Here is a 13,732-nt window from a genome sequence, read left to right on the forward strand (position 1 = left end):
TGGGGGTATTTAGAGCGGCTATCTATACAATCAGACTTGGGGGCGTAACCGCGCACACTATCTAGTATCCAGTCAATACTGCCCACGTTTCCAAGTTCAGGATCAAAGACAAGCCTGACTATCTAAATGTTCACTGTGCTTTTGTATATATTCTAGCAGAATTGTAAGCTCTCTGGTGCTAACGGAACTTCGGTGGCGGATTTATTGATGGCTCTATTTCTCACCTTTCTGGTCCTCTATAGACAATGGTTCAGTCCCTCGGACGAGAAGCATCCGAAAATCAAATTAAGTCGGAAGGGCGTTCCGGCCCACTCTATACTGCTGCCAACGTTGCTCAACAGCAATTTCGTAAGCTACATACGTGTAAATATAGAGATTCGGTGACGCTAGATTGCTACGTAATAAGTCCTAGATAAGCGCAAGATATGGGTCCGGAGTGAACTGCGAAGTTTTACCGCTTCAGGAGCGTAAGTCCGCTTCATCGACTGACCTGCTCCGTTTTGCGGAGAGCGAGCCTACTAGTTGGGAGCAGTGAATTTAAAATTAAATAAATGTCCTCCCCAGTTTCAGTTCATTTGCTTCCATTGTCTGGTCACCAACTTGTCGAAAGGAGAAAATAAACAAAATGTCGTTTGAGCCCAGGATTCGCTCCTTTGTAACGGCAGATCCCGGTCTGCCACATCCCAACCCTACAACAGCCTACTGGCAGCTGCCCATTCACGACACGGTTGGAAAGATACAGTCTCCCGTTCTTCCTGCCGAGACCGACATTCTTGTTATCGGTTCGGGGTATGGCAACCCCCCTTGAGGACCGGCAGTGACAGTTGCTAAGTTATGTTGGGCATGACAGCATTACAGGATGCAGTGTCACCAAGGCCCTATTGGAAGACTCGTCATCTTTTCCCGGCGCTCACGTCACTGTGCTTGAAGCCAGAACTCTGGTTTCTGGAGCTACAGGACGAAACGGTGGTCACTGTGTATCCGCTGCGGGCCACAAGTTCTCAACCTGGGTGGCCGACTATGGCGTGGAAGCAGCGAAGGACATGGCCCGTTTCAGCCTGAAGAATATGGAGCGTGTGCAGGAGCTCGGCTCCGGTATGTCAGCCAAGGTCCGCGAAAGAAGCGAGGTCCGGAGGGTCCAAAAGCTCTGTGTGTCCAACGACAAGGCCCTGTGGAAGCACTGCGCGGAGTCCGTGGCCATGTTTGCCCGGGAGCTGCCGGAGCACAAGGACCACAACCGTATCGTAGGCAAGGCCGAGCTCGAAGAGGAGTGGGGCCTCGTGGACGTCGTCGGCGGCTATGCCCAGCCGGCCGGTGCGCTTTGGCCTTACCGTCTCTGCACCGAGATCTTCGCTCAGCTGTTGGAGACGCATTCCGGGCGTCTTGCCATCGAGACCATGACGCCGGCCACGTCCGTGATGGACAACGGGGACGATACCAGCCCCGGCTCCCATCGCTACACCGTCTTTACACCGCGTGGGCCGATCAAGGCCCGATGCGTCGTGTACTGTACTAATGCATACTCAGGGCATCTCCTCCCCCTCCTTCGCGGCAAGATCTATCCCTTCCGCGGACACATGTCCACGCAGGCTGTTCCGGAGCGCTTCCCCTCCTGGGGTGCAAGTCGCACCTGGAGCCTCCTGCAGCCGCCGCAGGTCGACCTTGACAGCGGCATGTACCACCACGGTCTCTACTATCTGCAGCAGAACGCGATCACAAAGGACATCTTCGTCGGTGTGGAAAACCAGCGGATGGACGAATGTCTGTGCTCGGACGACTCGTTTGTGAGTGCAGCATCGCTCCAGGATCTTCCCACCATTCTGCCACGGATGTTCCGCGCCGTGCATGAGGAGAGCAAGTCGGCAGAAAAGGGGTTCGATATGCCCAGGCTCAAGGCTATCTGGTCTGGTGTCATGGGCATGACTGCCGATGGGCTCCCCCTGGTCGGAAACCTTCCTGTCAGTGCAACGGGTCGGACATCCCCGGGGGGGCAGGAATGGATCGCGGCCGGCTTCCAGGGCTACGGCATGGACAAGTGCTGGCTCACAGGCGAGGCCCTTGTGGCCATGATGGCAGGAAGAGACGTCAGTTCCTGGTTTCCTTCTGCCTATCTTATCACGGAGGAGAGGTTGGCGAAACGGCTGGATATTAACAATGTAACTGACGAGTACGTCCAAATGGAGAAAAACACTCGCAAGGATGGAGACCCATCTGCGGACCGCTTTGCACATATCTAGTCCCTAGTGAATTTAACAGGAATAGAGAAGCTTGCTCTCCTTTGCGTGTTGCCCAGATGAAATGCCAATTCTTCGTGATGCTATATCTAGAATCTTATTTTGTGGATAGCAGATCATTGAAGCCCGTAGCTGCTACTCAAATTATGTAGCGAGTTTCAAGAAGGTGCAAACAACAACATCAAGCATTGTCAAGTAGTCTCATGTCAATCAGCCAGCAAAACTAAGACGCATGAAGATGACTAATGCATTAGATGCAACGTCGGTCTAGGAAACGGTGCAAAGAAAACTGTGCGAGGGCGTGGATGTAGCTCAAAAGAGCGCCAATGCGTTCACAAAGCTTGCAATCCCTCCTGCATTTCATGTTAGTTGACTTGTCTTTGATAAAAATAAGACTGCTTCCGTACCTGGGGTATTGAACGGAGCACTGGTCAGAAAAAAGGTCCAGCGTTGGCGCTTCTCGCACTCTTTCGCTAGCTCCTGATAATAAAGTCAGCATGGATGTATTTTAGATAAGTGTGTTGGGAAACAGAGCAGAGTGACATGCCTCTAGGTCAAGCATCTCCCCAATGATACAACCCCATAGCGCAAGCAGGTACTCATGGAGATAGTAGCCTGCTTTGGGTGGCCAGACTTCAAAGGCTGGAGCATCTCCTCCCACGGCCGCAAAGTACCTTCAATTTGAGAACTAGTGTGAGCAAAAGGTTTCAGTACAAAGATGGGGACTCTGGATTTACTCACGTATCGTGGAGAAATTCTTTCATTTCTTCGCTTTGCTCCACGCCCGAAAAGCAGGGTTCCTTGCTCCGCTCCGTAAGTAGAGCCGGATCCTCCTTTTCCAGTTCGTAATAACGCGAAATATAACCACTGCGGATCAAGAGAATATCGCCCTGGCGAAACTCGACATTTTGAGCCTTTGCGACAGCCTTCAAGTCTGCAAGAGGGATTGGCTGTGCGGCAACCGGGTCAAATGCTCGGCCCTGCTTCTTTATCCATGAGTAATAGTCGAGCAGAATGCCACGGCCGGCAATACCATGCTGTGCAATTGCCTGGATGCCACATCGGGTGCCTAGATGAACCCATTCTGTCAGGGTCAGTTGTTCTCGAGGGGGGAAAGTATCCCATTTCAGACAGACTAGTGTGAATCTCATTAGGGTCGAGATTGTTGTACATCTTGTTTATGCCTAAATGGCCAAAGTGGCGGAAGCCGTCCCACTGGCTCCCAGATTGGGTGTTCAGGTCGTAAATGTCGTCAAAGATGCAGGTACTAAGGGGGTTTGCCTCGATGGAGTGCTTAAAGGCAGCGCGGTGGAAGGAGGGCTCTCTCGGACAGGTCAAAGACCAGCTGCACCAACTGAATCAATATCTGAAACAACCGGCACGAAGCGCCACCGAGAAATGGAAAACATGACGAAAAGAACAGCTCACTTCAAGGACACGAGTTTGCCATCTTTCAACTCACTCTCCTGGGCTGCTCGCACCACCTCTGGTGTAAGAAGATTGATGCGTCCGAGCTAGAAACAGGAGCCTTGTTAGTCCCATCGGCAGACGAAAACACACTCTAGTATATTATATGTACGGATATAACGTCGCACCTCATCATCCTTGCCCCAAATCCAAGCTGTCTCGGGTGGCACATCCTTGCCGGCATTGAGGATGGCAAGATCTGCAAGCTTTGGAAGGCCGTTAGGGAAATCCTTTTTGACCTTTTCCATCTTGTTGATTGTACAAATATTCGTCTGGTCTTTGAATATTCGTCGAATATTCGGATCGCACGGATATGGGCAACATCATGGCAAACAGAGCAGACGGCCAGACGGCCACTATTTGTATACGAGCCGAGCTTATGTCGTGCAACTGCGGACCCACGGCGTAATCAAGGCTCATGTGACATAATCATGTTCGAAAATGAATCCTTCGGCAGATGTACGAGCACCAATAGGTAGACCGAAATTGGGGTAAGCATCCGAAGACTCCGCACATATAACGCCATTTCGCCGCTTTCTCTCTGCAGAGAAGGGCACGGACTGGGACTAAGATGCAAGCAGACGCATGAGCCATGGTTTAGATGCTTGGTCCCACCGGTTATTCGGGGGATCAGTCCGCGACACGGAGTACTTCCGCCTGCACAGAGTACGGAGTCTCCGTGCTCGAAGGCGGGGCGAGCTCCGTGTCTCAACACTTTTAACGAGCTAAAGCCGATCTCGTGATGACAGACACGTGATATACCACGTGGCAAACCGGTGAGGTCTAACGCCGAAAAGGTCAGCGGCTTGACTCTGGAGACATGGTTTCCGAGCAGCATATGGAAGTTACGTGCAGTCCCCTGCGCCTCATTCCTCGAGCTTCGGGAAACCCAACAGATACTCTCCGAACCTGTCCACGTTGACTTCGACACTCCCCCTTCCGAGAAGCCAGCCGACGTGTTGCCCAAGGCAGGCAAACAAGTGAGAATGGAGGGCCCAGTCAGGAAGCCAGCTGTGCCACCAAAGCCGGGAGGCAATGCGATCGGAATCAAGGAAGAGGGCGAGATGTTTCTGCACTCCCTGTTGAGCAAAAACCTCGTCGTCAGCACCACCGACGGCCGCATGTTCCGCGGCCAGTTCAAGTGCACAGACCCGGTGGGTTTTACTTCTTGTGCTCACCTCATATCGACCTGTTTCTGATGGCCATAGGACTACAACATTGTGCTGGCACACACCGACGAGTACCGCCAGCCGACGGCCCGGCAGATAGCGGAGCAGGCGAGGCAGGCTGAGCTGGCCGGAAACACCGGGAAGGTGGCGGTGAACATGGTCTCCCGGTATCTTGGACTGGTCGTCGTGCCAGGGAATCACGTTGTCAAGGTCGAGGTCGAGCAGTTTCTCAGCCAGATGCGTAGGTAGAAGGCAGGTTGCCCCACATACTTCTCGGCTGGCCAATTTGGTATCTGGATTTTAGCTGTTTCTTTCACTTCACTTTTGATACCCTCAATTCCGAACCAAGCTTACAAGTATACCAGGCAGCCATGGCTCTCCCTTCGTACATCCGTGCATGCATATTGTAGAAAATATGTTATTATTATTCTGCTTAACGCAGTAATAGCACGAAGTAATACATTTGCAAACATCTCAAGCTATAAGAGCAGGAGTGCAGAGGTGGTGGTGAAATCAAGGAGATTAAAAAGGCAAGGGGAATAAACCAAACATGAACAGCATTGATATAGAAAACACAGAAAAACACGACCCGTATTACATTTTTCCCGTAAGATTGTCCAGGATTATGCAGCAATGGCCTGGTGTGTCCGGCCACGGCTCTCGCCATTTAGGCTGGTGTCGTTGTCGAGCACAGAGTGTCGGCTGTGAATGTCGTCCTCCTCTTCTTCAGCCTCAATGTCTTCGTCGTCTTCGCCTTCGTCGACGTACTTAGTATCGCTGTGCTCGGTGGCTGAGACCCACTGGTCGCGGTCGTGGAGGGGCGTGTCCTGGGCAGACAGGTCGTGGCCGTTGCCCTCAGCGCGCGCCTTGATAAGGTTGCGGCGACGAGTGGACAGCGTGCGCGCGCGTGTGGAGAGCTTTGCAGACACGGCTGCGTTTTGGCTGACCCAGTTGGTCAGAGAGTCCTCGCAATCCTGGATGATAGCCTTGCTAGCCTCGTAGCCGTCGTAGGCCGGACGGGTCTCGCCGGGCGTCACAGGTGTGTCGTCGATCAGCTCCAGCATATGCTTTCCATAGCCAGCAATGATAGCCACCTTCTCGCTATGTTCGCGCAGGGCATCGAAGTGGTACGTGTACGCCGCCTTAATCTTCTCGCGCGTAATGTTGGACAACTGGGCCTCGGCGACAAGCGATTCGGCTTCGGCGCGGACGAGCTCCTGCTCGAGAACGACAATCTTGGGCGAGTTGGGCTCCTTGTACTTGAGGCGGGCTATCTCGTCGGCAATTTTCTGCTTCCCTGTCTGCTGTTAAATTGGGCGGAAAATATACTTTGGCGGGGCAGCGACTTACGATCTCTGCTGGGCTGCACAGATGCTTCAATGTTGCGGATGCTCTTGACGGTAACACGGTATTGGTCGTAACGGTCGACGTACTGGTCTTCCAGCTCGCCAATCTCATAAAGAAGTACACCAAGCTTATCCGTAACATCCGACACATCTTCGTCACAGTTCTCGCCCCAGAGGGAAAGTTGTTGCTGAAACGCAATATGTCAGCAAGCTGAGACAAAGGGAAGTTCGGGAGAGAAATGCATACCGCAACTTCCATGCGCTCTCTGGCGACGGTCTCCATGCTACGCATGACATTCTTCTCCATCTTCACGAGCTGGGACAGCTTCTTGGACAGGTCGGGCCCGAAAGCGCCGGCAGCGTTTCTTCTGAGCGCATGGCCTGCAAAAAGTACCAACACCAGTCAGCGAAAGTTCTCTCAAACGTCGCAAATGCATTGACGAAAATTTGCGAGTTGGCAACAAGTAGGCAACATACCGAAGCCTCCGCGACCGAAGAGTCGTCCGCTTTTGGTGGTGGAGGGCGGTGGCGGAGGGTTCTAAAAGAATTAGCACCGTCAGCATAATAAAGCTCAACCTTGGGAGGGGACGGTAATTGAATGGGCAGCCCTGCCAACCGGGAGAACAGTCGACTCAGTAGTCAGGTGAGTAAGCGTACCTGAATCTGCGAAGCGGTAGGCGCCCGCGACTGGCGCATGGAGTATGTGCGATGCATGATGTCGTTGGTTTGATAATGCGAGAAGCTATGAATGTTGAACTGATGGTGTGTTCGCCGGAGAGGGATTGGATGTTTCAATCGAGGCGGTGCGAGCAGCAAGTTGCGTTATTTAATAAGAAAGAAAATAAAAATAAAACAGAAATTGTTGCAAACAGAAAGAGAGAGAAGGTGAAAGCCAATGAATGACGTGGTGGGTAGATATACTTATAACAGCTGCAATGTGTTGATGTCAGTCTCGGCACATCTGTAAGCGCAAACGGAGTTACGTACCCAGGGCAAGTTCTCTAGCTCCCAAGGAAAAGAGTCGAGGGGACCGCATGCGACAAGCCTTTGTGGTGGAATGAGGCGGCGACGTCATCCTGGACCAGCTGGTTTGGGATGTGGCCAGCGCAAGTGTGCTAGATTAGGCACTAGCTCCGGCTAGCGCGAGGAGGGACTCTGCACACAGCCACAGAGGCCCTGTAGCGTGTTGCTGGAGGGGGGACAACTATGCGTCAGGCCGCGCCCGAACGGCAGGAAAGCATGGCACTAGCGAGAGAGCTATTCGTTTAGCAGACATCTTTCGGCGAGGCCAGAGACGTCATACCACGCCGCCCTGGCTGGCTGGCTCGTAAGATACCGGAGCCCAGCTGGGCGTGCTTTGCTTTTGCAGATCCACTGCCATTCCACGCAGCTCGGCCCAGGCCCACCGTTCCTTCCTCCGTAAAATTGGTGAAAGCGCACGGTGCACCCGGATGGGTTCACGTGGCTCACGTGATGCAAAGCACGTGATCGATCTCCGTGAGAGGAGAAGACGCCGTTGCGCGATCCGCGCCTGCCTCGCCATTATTAAACGATTTAGAGCGACGCTTAGAAATATTCTGAAGCGCGTCTCTAATCGCCCCAAAAAGGTTTCACGATCTTTTGGAAGCTGCACACCCCCCGGCCCATCAACACGCGTCGCGTGGGCATAGAATTATCTGTTCGCAATTGGCGAAAGGGGGCGTCGGGCCGTGCTTTCCTGCTGCATCTCTGTCTTGTTTATTTCTTCAAGCGTCAACACAGCACGGCGACCGGTTACATTGGACGTCGCCTTACTGTCCTGAGCAGCCAGCCCCAAACATCCTTGATGGATCTCGGGCGTCCTGTCTCATGAAATTGCACGCTTCATTTTCTGTCCAGGAAGGGAATTGCTAAGCTTGCTGCTGGGTGCTTTTCGCTTTCCGCTTCTCTGTTCGCTGTCCACTGCATGCTGCTGCCACTTGCTCAGCCACTTGACATGAATGCCGATCACGCAAGACGAACGGCGAGGCAGTCATAGCAGCCAACGGGGCGTCCAGCAGGCAGTCGAGCGCAATATGGCTCGCAGACAGGACGATGTCATCGACCTCACGCGGAGCGATGATGAGTCTGAGGCCGGCCGCGCCGTCCACTCGCCACGGCAGCCGCCGCTGTCGCGTCTTCATGACCGCCCCTATCAACAACGGCACAGGTTTCCCAGCAGCTCGGACTCGCAGCCGGCTCGCCATCTGGGTGGCAGCGCCCAGTACTCGGTGCCATCCACGCCGCTCTCGGGGGGGCACAGCGGCTACGGCGGCCTGGGCTCTCTATTCAACAATGCCGCGAACAATTTTGGCTCCCTCATGGGTCTCTCCTCGTCCGGCTCAAGCGGCTTATCCAGAGGGTCTGCACCTGCTAATCCGCCACCTCCGTCTCAGAGAGCGGGGAGGATGGAGAGGACAGAGCGACAGGAGACCCTGTCTGCATCTACGTCCCTCCCAGACATGCGTGCACCCATGGCACCGTTTACCGCCTCACAATCGTCACCGTCGGCACGCCATCGCTCCAGCTTTCAGCACCAGCAGCACCAGCAGTCATCGACCGGAGTGGCTTCTTCTTCGCAGTCGGAACAGCGTATGATCTGGCTCGCACCCCCTTCGTCGCCTAGTCGCGACTCGAGGTCAACGCCCATCGGTTCTGGCCACCCGCCATCACCTTCTCAACATTTCTCTTCTCACCGGTTTGCTCCCACCTGGTCCTCGTACCAGGCCGCCTCTCAGCGCCCGCCTTTGCAGCGGCAGAACTCGCAGCCTTACTTCAGTCAGCAGCCGTCCAGACAGATGGCACACCAGAACGCTTCTCATCAGCAGTCGGCCCCCTCGCGTCGGTCCTCGTTCGGGCACTTCTCTGACAACAGGCCGTCCCCGCCTCTTCAGTCGGAGGCTTTCCAGCTACCCCCCTATAAGCCTGGCCGAGCAAATGATCAGACGCTGCCTCCTCTCATCAGCTCCCCAAGACGTCACCATTTTGCGCAGCATCCGTCTGCAAATCGGAACTCTCACCTGGTGCCATCCCCGCTACATAGTCCAGATGGTCGTTCTTCTCGCCCTATGAATCATTTCCCGCAAGATTCTTTGCGAAATTCACCGCCTTCGCATTCGCCCCGTTTGCTTGCTGTTGCCGCTGCAGCTTCTGCCGCAGTCGATTCGCTTCCAGAACCGTCTCCTGCCCTTCAGTATTCCCCACGTCCGGCAGCGGTGTCTGAGCCACGCTCAGACGAGCCGTCACATCGCCCTCACTCTCTGACACGAAAACAGTCCGAGCCATCTCCCCGCCGTCAATCGCCACCGAGACAACTTCCTCTCACCAAACAATCACCATCGAAATCATCCTCATCGATTCGCTCTTCTTCGCCCAAAGGCTCTCCCCTACTGACACCAGCTCCACCCCAACCTCAAGCCGTGACTGTCCCGCATGCGTCAGCTCCCAGTCCGGCTGTACCGTTGAGATTGAGAACCTCGGCGTCTCCATTACCGTCGTCAACTGTTCCATCGCCACCTCTCTCCTCTGTTCTCTCGTCCTCGCCGGTAACGCCTACTTCTGCAGCTTCGGCTCAGGCACCCGCTGTGCAAACCGACGTTGCCACAAGGGCTTTAACCCCTGCTCAGCCTATCTCAGGTCGAGTGGTTGTCTCTCGCCCTCCCTCACCACACTCACCTTTGCCCAAGTCTCCGACGCTGGTATCGCCTACACGCTCTTCCCCAGAGAAGGCCGCCTCACGGCCGAGTCCGCCACAGGCCATGACTCCGAAAGGAATCGACTGGTCTTCTGGCAAGATCGAAACAGCCCTCCTTGGCTTTGTGAAAGATCTGCATATCGACCATTCCCGCTATGTAAAGCACTGCATCGTCACCCAGAAGCCGCGTGTTCGACAACATCTCAGCTCGTTTGACGACTTGGCGGAACTCCATCATCAGGTCGTGGATCCTTCAGCAGATGCGGAAGAGCCGCTAAAAGTTCGCATAAAAGTAAGACAACTACCACCTCGTTTCTTGGTTCCCAATTGCTCACAGTGTTATGTAGCTATACCGAGACAATCAGCGTCGGCCGGAAGGACGCGCGATGAATGTCCGGACCATTTCTTTGAAGACGCCCAACACCAAGGTGCCAAAATACCGTTTTCACCATGTAGAGATTGCAAAGAACATCTTGTCTCCAAACACGCCGCTCAAGTTCATCCCCCATTTTAGAGATCTCGAGGATGGATCGGAGGATAAGAAGAAATTTGACCAGTGGATCGAAGAGCTGGAGAGCATGGAGGTGAAGTCGGGCTTCGACACTTCCAAGCGTTTCGATAAGTGGGCTTCGACCCGCACATCCGAGTATGCAAAGGTTGTCTCGATCTACCTAGAGAGGTGGATATCTAGCCTTGGAATCGATAATTGCAGCAAGACGACCCTGATCCGGTACATGGCCAGCGAGCTGCAGAACGAGTCGTCCTTTACGCCCAAGCAGAAGAACAGCTTACTCAGCTCATGTGGTGAGAGTGCTGGAACGCCACGGGCCACCATGGTTGCCAGCATGTTCACGGATGCATTCAACCGCGTGTTTGAGAAGAAGCACGTTTCGTTGTACGACGTTCTCCGGCAGGATGAAGCGTTTGAAAACATGATCGACCCGCGGAAAGCCACGAAAGACGCTGCGATAGCTGCAGCTGCAGCAGCTGCCGCTTCCTCCGGTGGCACTGGAAGCAGCCTGGTCGGCCGGCTGGAGCAGGAGAAAGAAAACCACTTGGACCAGATTCAGCAATATCTTGGCACGTACTCCATGCTCGGATGTATGATTTGCCATACACACTCGTGTGAGCATGGAGAGTTTGACTTTGAGAACATCCGGCGCTGCTTCTCGATCGAGGACTGTGGAGGCAAGCTTTGGATGCATGTTGAGCAACGTCGCGAGGCGCAAGCGAGGGCGCGGCTACAGCAGCATCAGCTCCAGCAGAAAGCCATTTCAAGCGGATCGGCTGCCAACGGCAGCGAAATTCGTCTCAACAGTGCACTCCCGCCTCCTTGCGAGAACCAATGCTTTCGGAGCTACGATATTGGCGATCCTGCGTTTGCTAATCGCGCATGGACGGAAAATGAGACGACGCTCTTGCGGAGCCTTCAATACACGCTTGCCGACAGCTCTGTCAATCTGCAGTGCACTGCTGCGGCCCTGTTGGGCCGATTCTGCTGGGAGGTCTACCGGCAGATGAAGGAGCTGGGCATGCACACAGCCCAACCGTATGCCCTTGCAGATCGGATCGTCGATCCACCGGCTGCAAAGCCGGTGAGCTGGTATGACCGCCACCGAAAAGTGCTCAATGGCGACTGGTCGGACCACACGTACACGCACATCCACGCGCTCCGGGAGCAACGCGAGCCCTGCAACCACGACGGCCCTTGCACGGTGGTACGAGGATGTCCCTGTGCCGAGGCGAAGCTGCTCTGCGAGCGGTTCTGCCGCTGCACGTCGGAGAAGTGCGCGTTCAAGTTCACGGGATGTGCGTGCCACGCGGCTGGAAAGACGTGCTATGCGCGGCAGAAGGAGGGCAAGCCGTGCATCTGTGTGCAGCTGAACCGCGAGTGCGACCCGGTGTTGTGCGGTGGATGCGGATCCCGCGAGCGAGCGGATCCGCGTAACCGAGACAACGACGCATTGCATGGGACGGGCTGCCAGAATGTCGCTCTCCAGCGTGGCAAGTCGAAGACGGTGCTTCTAGGCAAGTCGCAGCTCGACGGCTGTGGCTACGGGCTGTTCACTGCGGAGGATATAAGCGCAGAGGAGTTCGTGATTGAGTACATCGGCGAGCTGATTACGCACGACGAGGGAGTGCGCCGGGAGGCGCGTCGTGGCGATGTGTTTAACCAGGAGTCCAATGCGTCGTATCTGTTCACGCTTCTGGAGCAGGACGGCATCTGGGTGGACGCGGCCATCTACGGAAATCTATCTCGGTACATCAACCACGCGTCCGAGCAGGACAAACGTGGCTGCAACATCACGCCCAAGATCCTCTACGTTAACGGCGAGTTCCGTATCCGGTTTGCGGCCATGCGCGACATCAAGGCCGGGGAGGAGCTGTTCTTCAACTATGGCGAGAACTTTCCCAACCTGACAAAGAAGCTTCTGGAGGACAAGGCCTCCGTCAACGACGAGGACGACTTGAGCATAGCCACGAAGTTGAACGGTACCGAAGGTGGGCGAGGCCAGGGCGCCGCGAAGCGACGCAACCGCAAGACGCAGAACGCCGCCAAGGCCTCGCGGAACGGCAACGGACGGAACGGCAACAGCACGGTGAAGCGCGCAAAGGCCAAGGGGGCGCGGAAAGAGGCACCTCCAGCGCATGCGCAGGCCCATGTGGCCGAATCGGTGGACGAGATGGACGTGGATGACGACATAGCTGCGCAGCCGAAACGGGGGATGAAGCGCAAGCAGCGGCATCATCTCTACGACGAGGATGACGAGATGGACGAGATGGACGATGAGGAGCACGAAACGGCGCCGGTCCGATATCATCGTCGGGGAGCACAGCAGCACGAGTCAGACGATGAGTTTCAGAACAGTCCTTCACGCCGGAGCTCGCGGACCAGACGTCGACGAGCGGCCACGACGACAGTGACGGCAGCTGCGACGACTACAACAACAACTACGACAGTTAGGACAGCAGCTGAGACAGGAGCCGGATCGGCAACTGAGCCAGCAATCGGAATAACAGCGGTGGTGGCTGCCGGAAATGAGGGGACGAAGCGACGCAAGGACCATCAGCCGGAACTTCCCAGTCGCCACGACGATCAGCACAACGACGCGGACGATGATGACGCCAACCACAGCGAGCGGCTCCGCAGCGGCACCAGTCGTTTGAAGATGACAGGCGGTCGTGCTGGTGGGAGCGGAAATGCGAATGGGCATGCGAATGGGCAAGCGCATGGAAGTGGCAGTGAGCCGCCACGGAAACGACCACGAACGGCGAATGGTGATGGCGATGCGACAGCGGTGGATTCCGACGAGCCTCTTGTAGCGGGCACGCCACTACGAAAGCGCACTCGCCTTCATCCAGAGCACCAGCATGAGCACCAGGAGCAGGAGCAGCATCTGCAGCATCATCTTCAACAGCAGCTAGAGCAGAGTGGTGGAGGTGGCACGGACGACGACCAGGGCAGCATCATGTCGGCCAGCCAGTTTTACGGACAGCGAAACGGCGGCAGCACAAACGGCCATGGAGGACTGGTGGTGGCCGACTCCGACGAGGAAGACGGCGAAGACTCGGTCGACCGGAGCCAGCGACGACGGCAGAAGCCGGCACGATACCGATCGGAGGCGTCCTGATGGGCGTTAATTGAATTTGGGTGATGTATCTTTCTCGGTTCTTTATTTTCTTATATTTTGATGGAGAGGCGGCTCGCTCGGCCTTCCCTATCACTACATCTGTAATATGGCTCTGTATGTATCAGGCCTGTTGATACTCTTCTGTCCCCATCTGTATACATGTAACGTCAAG

General features: G+C 55.2%; 5 protein-coding genes across 5 annotated transcripts; 3 read left to right on the top strand and 2 right to left on the bottom strand.

Annotated features, from left to right (window-relative positions):
* Nucleotides 1-625: 625 nt before the first annotated feature.
* Nucleotides 626-2,237, top strand: CMQ_4442 (FAD dependent oxidoreductase superfamily; the record flags this gene model as incomplete). Its single annotated transcript, XM_014312598.1, has 2 exons — nucleotides 626-789; nucleotides 866-2,237. 2 exons carry the CDS (start codon nucleotides 626-628, stop codon nucleotides 2,235-2,237), a joined length of 1,536 nt encoding a protein of 511 aa, XP_014168073.1.
* A 505-nt stretch (nucleotides 2,238-2,742) lies between these two features.
* Nucleotides 2,743-3,949, bottom strand: CMQ_4696 (uncharacterized protein; the record flags this gene model as incomplete). Its single annotated transcript, XM_014312852.1, has 5 exons — nucleotides 2,743-2,908; nucleotides 2,976-3,303; nucleotides 3,371-3,556; nucleotides 3,697-3,748; nucleotides 3,830-3,949. 5 exons carry the CDS (start codon nucleotides 3,947-3,949, stop codon nucleotides 2,743-2,745), a joined length of 852 nt encoding a protein of 283 aa, XP_014168327.1.
* A 738-nt stretch (nucleotides 3,950-4,687) lies between these two features.
* CMQ_4493 (lsm domain containing protein) lies at nucleotides 4,688-5,119 on the top strand (the record flags this gene model as incomplete). The annotated part of the gene is made up of 2 exons (XM_014312649.1): nucleotides 4,688-4,855; nucleotides 4,910-5,119. 2 exons carry the CDS (start codon nucleotides 4,688-4,690, stop codon nucleotides 5,117-5,119), a joined length of 378 nt encoding a protein of 125 aa, XP_014168124.1.
* Nucleotides 5,120-5,493: 374 nt separating this feature from the next.
* Nucleotides 5,494-6,930, bottom strand: CMQ_4785 (sphingolipid long chain base-responsive protein lsp1; the record flags this gene model as incomplete). The annotated part of the gene is made up of 5 exons (XM_014312941.1): nucleotides 5,494-6,167; nucleotides 6,221-6,404; nucleotides 6,464-6,597; nucleotides 6,694-6,754; nucleotides 6,874-6,930. 5 exons carry the CDS (start codon nucleotides 6,928-6,930, stop codon nucleotides 5,494-5,496), a joined length of 1,110 nt encoding a protein of 369 aa, XP_014168416.1.
* A 1,340-nt stretch (nucleotides 6,931-8,270) lies between these two features.
* On the top strand, nucleotides 8,271-13,560 carry CMQ_4878 (set domain containing protein; the record flags this gene model as incomplete). The annotated part of the gene is made up of 4 exons (XM_014313034.1): nucleotides 8,271-9,210; nucleotides 9,510-10,015; nucleotides 10,092-10,220; nucleotides 10,276-13,560. The coding sequence occupies 4 exons, from the start codon at nucleotides 8,271-8,273 to the stop codon at nucleotides 13,558-13,560; spliced, it is 4,860 nt and encodes a 1,619-aa protein (XP_014168509.1).
* Nucleotides 13,561-13,732: the final 172 nt, after the last annotated feature.

Source organism: Grosmannia clavigera (genome assembly GCF_000143105.1).
Source record: "Grosmannia clavigera kw1407 unplaced genomic scaffold GCSC_97, whole genome shotgun sequence".
Lineage (NCBI taxonomy): Eukaryota > Fungi > Ascomycota > Sordariomycetes > Ophiostomatales > Ophiostomataceae > Leptographium > Leptographium clavigerum.